Source organism: Panicum virgatum, chromosome 8K (assembly GCF_016808335.1).
Source record: "Panicum virgatum strain AP13 chromosome 8K, P.virgatum_v5, whole genome shotgun sequence".
In the NCBI taxonomy this organism is placed as follows: Eukaryota; Viridiplantae; Streptophyta; class Magnoliopsida; order Poales; family Poaceae; genus Panicum; species Panicum virgatum.
In genome coordinates, this window is record NC_053143.1 from 15279099 (window position 1) to 15285420 (window position 6322).

Below are 6322 nucleotides of genomic sequence, written 5' to 3' on the forward strand. Positions count from 1 at the left end.
GTAGCAACGCACGGGCATATTTGCTAGTCAAGATTTATGAGAGAATTTTACACCATAGGAAATCATGCTTGGAATCATTTCCTTTCCATAACAGCTAGCAGGTCTGGTTTGGGCCCAGTGACAAAATAACGTTGGTAGCAGCTCGCGCTGTTTACAACGTTGGTAGCCCAAGGAAGCCCAGATAGACAGGCCCAGCTAGCCCACGCCAGCATAGGAAGAAGGACTACGCCGCTGGGGAAGCCGGTGCGGTGATGGCCCACCGACGTACCGGCGGTGGTAGCCCATGACGGTTACCGAGATAGCCCACCAAAAATATATTTCTTTGCCGACTTGGTAACAAAAAAGTAACGAGGAATCATATGTATATACTAGTATATCATAAATTACCATCCTATATAAAATGAGCTCTCAGCCGAGTAAGATTCTTTACGGTGAAATCTGTCTATTTAGATTGGAGTCCTCTACTTGACACGTTTTGCAAAATTTATTATAGAATTTAATTAGTTTATATTCTTTCAATTGTAGACGATATAGGCGCTGTTCGGCTGGTTTTTTTTGGCTGCCGCTGGGCTGGTTCTCAGCCCAGCCGTTCGCGCGGGGGCTGGAATGCCAATGACTGGAGCGCATGTACGCGGTGCAATCGAACACCTCTTTTTTGATTGCCAACATGCAAAGGTGATTTGGAGGACTGTCCAAGTTGCTACTGGTTTAACTCCACCTAAATCGGTAACCCACATGCTTAGGAATTGGCTTCAAAATTTTAATGCACAAGAGGCCTTTACTATTCTAACAGGGGCAGCGGCTCTATGTTAGACAATATGGCGTTGTCGAAATGATATTATCTTTGATAAGGTTAAACATTCGTCTTTTGTGTAGGTTATTTTCGGGGGACCTACTTGCTGCGATTTTGGTCAATATTGCAGCACGAGGAGAGGACAAAGGATATGTTCGTGAAGGTCAGCTCAATCTTCTTTAGAGATGGTAGCCTTAGAACTGTTTGCGAGCCATGAATGGAAGTATAACAATAGATTTTGTCAGGCTTAATTTCACTTTTTGATTCTCTTGATAATCCAACGATTCTGGAAATGTAATAATTGAAGGCTATGTACCCTAAATCATCGAGGTCAGAAAATTTCTTTATCTAATAGCTGAGGCTGGTGGCTGGCTGAAGCTAGTGACTGGCTGTTTCAGTAGCAATAGGAGCTTTAGCCTAGCCTGATCTTCCGAGCCGAATAGGGCGAGACTCATTAACGGTGACGTGTGTGATAATTTCGTCAATCTTGAAATATACTCGTAAAATTACGTGCTTAAACTCAAGCAATGCCGAGCCGCTCACACGTGTCCACATCGCTAGTCCTACGTGGCGCACCGCGGCCGGCGCTTGGTCCTGACCCGGTTCGCAGGAATCGTTTGCAGTACCAGCTCTCCTTGAAAGGTACTAGCAGTCGAGTCGTGACAGGAAAGTTAGTTCAACGGTTGCAGATTGGCAAGAACCTTTGGCACACGCTTCGAGGAGCAAGACTAATCTGGGCACCCACCTCCGGCCGGCCGGCCATCTCTCTTTTGACGCTGCCGCTGGCCGCTGCCTTGCACGATCGCTCTCAGCACTGATGTTTAATTTGCCGTGCCGGCTTGTACATTGTCCCGAGCCCTGACATTTAGACCGTTCAGCGCGATTATAACATAAATTTATGCTATTGACGTATGATATGTATGGACTGCATCAATTTAGTTTCGTGGAAAAGAACTACCCTCCCGAATTTCACTATCTTTGACCATATTTAACTCCATGCCTCTCGTTATCATTTGACAAAGACGAGCAAAGTTGTGAGTTTATGACCCTCTATTTCGTTTTGTAGAATTATTTCGTGAAGCTCCTTATCCTGTTTGTTTGGCTTCTAAATTATATTCCCTCTCTGTCTCAAATTATTATTTATTTAATAATTTGAGATATCTATCTTGAAAACTATGCATCTAGAAAAAGACAAAATGACTAATAATTTAAGACGGTTGGAGTATAATCTAATTTATTATGAGAACAACATATGGTAAAATATAAAATGCCACCCTCACCATCAAATGTGAAATATGAAAACAAGACCATAAGCTAGATTGTATAATCTGAGAGAAAAACAAATGAGACCCTTAAAAAATAACTGAAGTCCTTATATAGATACTGTCTTTCATCAACTACTCCTGCGTAAACACAAAGACTTTGGTGTTTATTAACTGGTAGGTCCAGCAAGTGGCATTGTGGCAAGTATATGCAATTCCGTCATCATATCATAGAGAAAAAAAATAAAAAACTAGTATGCAGATAAGCTTGGGTAGAGAGAGAGAGAGAGAGAGAGAGAGAGAGAGAGAGAGAGAGAGACGGGCGCACGGCGAGACCGTGCTCGGGTCGACCCTTCTTTCGTCGACTGGAGTGACCGATCGAGTCGCAGTTTCCAAATTCCAAATCCCCGATCGAGCAGCGAGCGCGAGCGGGCGCCGAGATGGCGATGGGGGCGGCGGCGCGCGCGGCGGCCGCGGACGCCGTGGTGACCTTCCTGTGGGTGCTGTGCGCCTCCGCGCTCGGCGCCGCGACGGCGGCCGTCACGTCGTTCCTCGGGGTGCAGCAGGAGGGCGCCGGCGCCGGCCACTACGCGCTCCTCGTCACCGCGTGCCTCCTCGCGGCGCTCCTCTACGCCTTCGACCTCCTCTGCGGCGCGCTCGGCGGCGCCAGCTTCAACCCCACCGACTTCGCCGCCTCCTACGCCGCCGGCCTCGACAGCCCCTCCCTCTTCTCCGTCGCGCTCCGCTTCCCGGCGCAGGTGGCGAGATCGATCGACTCCTCCTTCTCCTCTTCTCTCCCCTCGTCACGCGCCCACCCACGCACCCCCTCCATGAATTGGGTTGTCTTGTCGGCAGGCCGCCGGCGCCGTGGGCGGCGCCCTGGCGATCTCGGAGCTGATGCCGGCGCAGTACAGGCACACGCTCGCGGCCGCGTGGCCCGCGCTCAAGGTGGATCCCCACACCGGCGCCCTCGCCGAAGGGGTGCTCACCTTCTTCGTCACCCTGGCCGTTCTCTGGGTCATCGTCAAGGGGCCCCGCTACACCGTCCTCAGGATCTTGATGCTCTCCGTCTCCATTGTCAGCCTCATCCTCGCCGGCGCAGAGTACACGGGGCCGTCCATGAACCCAGCCAACGTCAGTATCTTACCTTTCCTTTTCAAATCTTCATCCATTTTTCTTCTGCTTCAATATTAATTTCGAGTGTTAGTCTCCATCATTATCAAATTGCAGCATCCTACATCTTTCTTGCATGCTGTCAATTTTGTTAACAAAGCAAAAAGAAAAAGAAAAATTCTTTGTTCCACCAAAGTGAAGAACATGGTTACATTATTATGGCATAGATGCAGGGCATGAGACAACTAAAGTAAATGTTTTCTTGTGTACCATCTTGGACGCATGCACTTTTCAAAGTACCATTGACAAAATCCTACTACAAATAACTGGAGGGTATATAGAAATGAAATGCTAGCAATTATATGTTCTTGTGGATGTCAGGGACTCGGGGCCAAAACTCATACCTTGGGACCACAAATCTTCTATGTTAACTACTTAGGGTAGGGAACATTTTTTGTAAAAAGATAGCATGCTATATTGGTTACACATTTGGTACAAAATTACTCTTTTAGTTACATTTTGACATTATGATATTATCTTGACAAACTGCAACTCCAAGTCTCCATAGCATCTGTGCTGCAATTTCTGGTTATTGATTTTCTCTTTTGAAATTCCATCTGCGCCTGGGCAGTCCAAGTCTCCAAGATGCTTACAGAGCATGGACTCATTCATTCTTTCCTTTTTCTTTTTGCCAAAGTGAACACTGGGCCATGCTATCTTTATGAAAGACTCCCTCTATTTTCAAATACATGACATTTAGAATAAGTTAATAAGTGTTGTTTCACTAATTATTTTGTCATAAACTTCATATATTTGAAGGGAACGTATTAGGTGCAAACTATCTTCTCTGTGCAAACTATGAAAACTTCAATCTAAATCATTGGATCAACATCCAAGGGGTATGAGGAATTGGGTAATTTTATAATCTGGATCCGCCCTTGTATTGGGCAATCACACTTTTGCAAATCTCCCCTCCCACCTCTCTGCGCCCCTCCCCTTGAATGTTGATCAGATGTGGTCCAGATTGAAGTTTTTATAGTTTGCATGGAGAGGTTGGTTTGCACCTGATATGTTCCCATATTTGAAAACCAAAGGAGTAACCAAATTAAATGTTTGTTAATATATAACTTTTTATTAAAAAATGGAGACAGCTTTTTCTTTAAGTTAGTTTTATATTTAGGGTACTTAAAAATTATACTAGTTTGGTTACTGAAATAATTTCATGATATTGTATTTTTGAGAACATGACAAGTTTAATGTGGCAAACAAAATGAGGGGGGGGGGGGGAGCAATATCACTGGCTTGCTTGTCATAGGAAGGTGTGATATTCAAGAGCCGCTCAAGTAGCTGGTTGTTACAGAAAAAAAATGCACCACGAGAATTCTGAACTTCTGTGCATGTATTTAAGCGCGCCATGAAAGGGCAGCTAAACGATAATTTGTTGAAGTGAAGCCTAGGATAGATCTTAGTCCAAAGGAATCACCACACAAATCACAAACCACAACATAGGTAGATAGGTTCTTTTATAAATGACATTATGAAAGCATATTTCGCACTTGTGTTGATTTTAAACAATGTTGGATTTTGTTAAGTATGCTTCATGCAGTACTGCTTCTGATTATATACATTGTTACTGATATGATAATAAGAACATATTTTAAGTTACTTTTCCATTTGAGAAGCATCAAGATATATCTTTTGTATGTGTCTATTTTCATGCAGTTTCCTAAAGAAGCATTAATCCTCATTTGCTTTCCTTATTTCTTCATAATTTTTATGTTTTGGTCAATTATCATGGACAGGCATTTGGCTGGGCATTTGTTAACAATTGGCACAACACGTGGGAGCAGCTATATGTGTACTGGATATGCCCTTTTATTGGGGCCATGCTTGCTGGTTGGGTCTTCAGAGCGGTGTTCCTACCATCGCCACCTAAGCCCAAGACCAAGAAAGCGTGATCAAGTTCAATCCTGGATTGAGATATACTCATCATTTGGTTGTGTATGCTAGTTTTGAAAAAATCAGCAAACTGAGGAAGATCAAATAAGCTTATGATGTATTTGATTTCCTCAACTTATTAATTACCACAAACCTGGTGGTGTGCTCTATTACATATTTATCGTTAATAATTTATTGTATAATATGAATTTAGGTTAATCAAAATGTTTACTTCTCCTTATTTTTCTTTTTGAGTATGAAAAATTATCAACCTCAACTAGAAGTAAATTTTTTTCTCTTGGACATCTCATAAATGTGGAATTTGCTATCCAACATCGTTCAATGTTAGTTTTTCTACTAAACACTTAGTCGCAAAACACCGCCAGTAATAAAATATTCATGTTTTGGTTTGTTCAAGAGAGAAACACATTGAATTGAACAAATACCCTTGTATCCAACTCCAATCTATTTCCTATTAATTTAGCAGTGGGTTGAACCCACATGTCAGCACCCCTACATTGATTTCTTCTTACCCTAGATTAATTAAAGCTCGTTCAAAAAAGAGTATTTCATTGCCACAAGCATCCTACAAACCAATTAGCATGTATCCATCAGAAAAACCAGCATTAAGCAGCGCCTGTCAACAAATTTAATATGACACATGATAGGATGTCCAGGAGCAAAATTTCCCTAATTGAAACTACCATCCCCACGGTCCCGCTCGCTGCGCACACATCTACTGCAGCCTAACTGCCAAAAAATCCACCAGATTGCCGCCTCACATCTGCCGAAAAATTTTGCCGCCTGATTTTTATTTGCGCCAAAAAAAAATTGGACTGCAGTTTGCACCAGGATCATTGGCGCCCTTTCTTTACTGCCGCCCTGCAATGCACCAGAATTATTGGCGCCAGGTTTTACTGCACTGCACCAGGATCATTGGCGCCCTTTCTTTTCCGATAGGCCCCGTACAAAATCCAAGCAGCGCGCAGTTCTCCCCCGCCATCGCTTTGAGTCCAGCCATTTTTTTACACACGTGCACGCACACTGCCATGAGCAATCTCGATCTAAATGTAGCAGTTGATGAAGAAGGGGGCCAGAGGTCCAGGAAGATGGAGTTGGCCATGAGGAACACATTCATGCTATCCATCCTTTCGATCTCTACGTCCACGAAGATGGAGTTGACCATGAAGATCACCACGCTGCCCAGGATGGACAA

At 43.8% G+C, this 6322-nt stretch overlaps 1 protein-coding gene across 1 annotated transcript; it reads left to right on the forward strand.

The window, feature by feature from the left end:
* The first annotated feature begins 2336 nt into the window (after positions 1 to 2336).
* Positions 2337 to 5347, forward strand: LOC120644034 (aquaporin SIP1-1). Its single transcript, XM_039920569.1, has 3 exons — positions 2337 to 2813; positions 2911 to 3189; positions 4971 to 5347. The coding sequence occupies exons 1-3, from the start codon at positions 2496 to 2498 to the stop codon at positions 5124 to 5126; spliced, it is 753 nt and encodes a 250-aa protein (XP_039776503.1). The 5' UTR covers positions 2337 to 2495; the 3' UTR covers positions 5127 to 5347.
* The last annotated feature ends 975 nt before the right edge of the window (positions 5348 to 6322 follow it).

What these genes read in the sequence shown, in the direction of transcription:
- LOC120644034 (XM_039920569.1), top strand. Translation starts at nt 2,496, where the DNA reads ATGGCGATGGGGGCGGCGGCGCGCGCGGCGGCCGCGGACGCCGTGGTG. An exon ending in CGCTCCGCTTCCCGGCGCAG is followed by an intron (nt 2,814 to 2,910) that starts GTGGCGAGATCG and finishes TCTTGTCGGCAG; the next exon opens with GCCGCCGGCGCCGTGGGCGG. An exon ending in CGTCCATGAACCCAGCCAAC is followed by an intron (nt 3,190 to 4,970) that starts GTCAGTATCTTA and finishes TATCATGGACAG; the next exon opens with GCATTTGGCTGGGCATTTGT.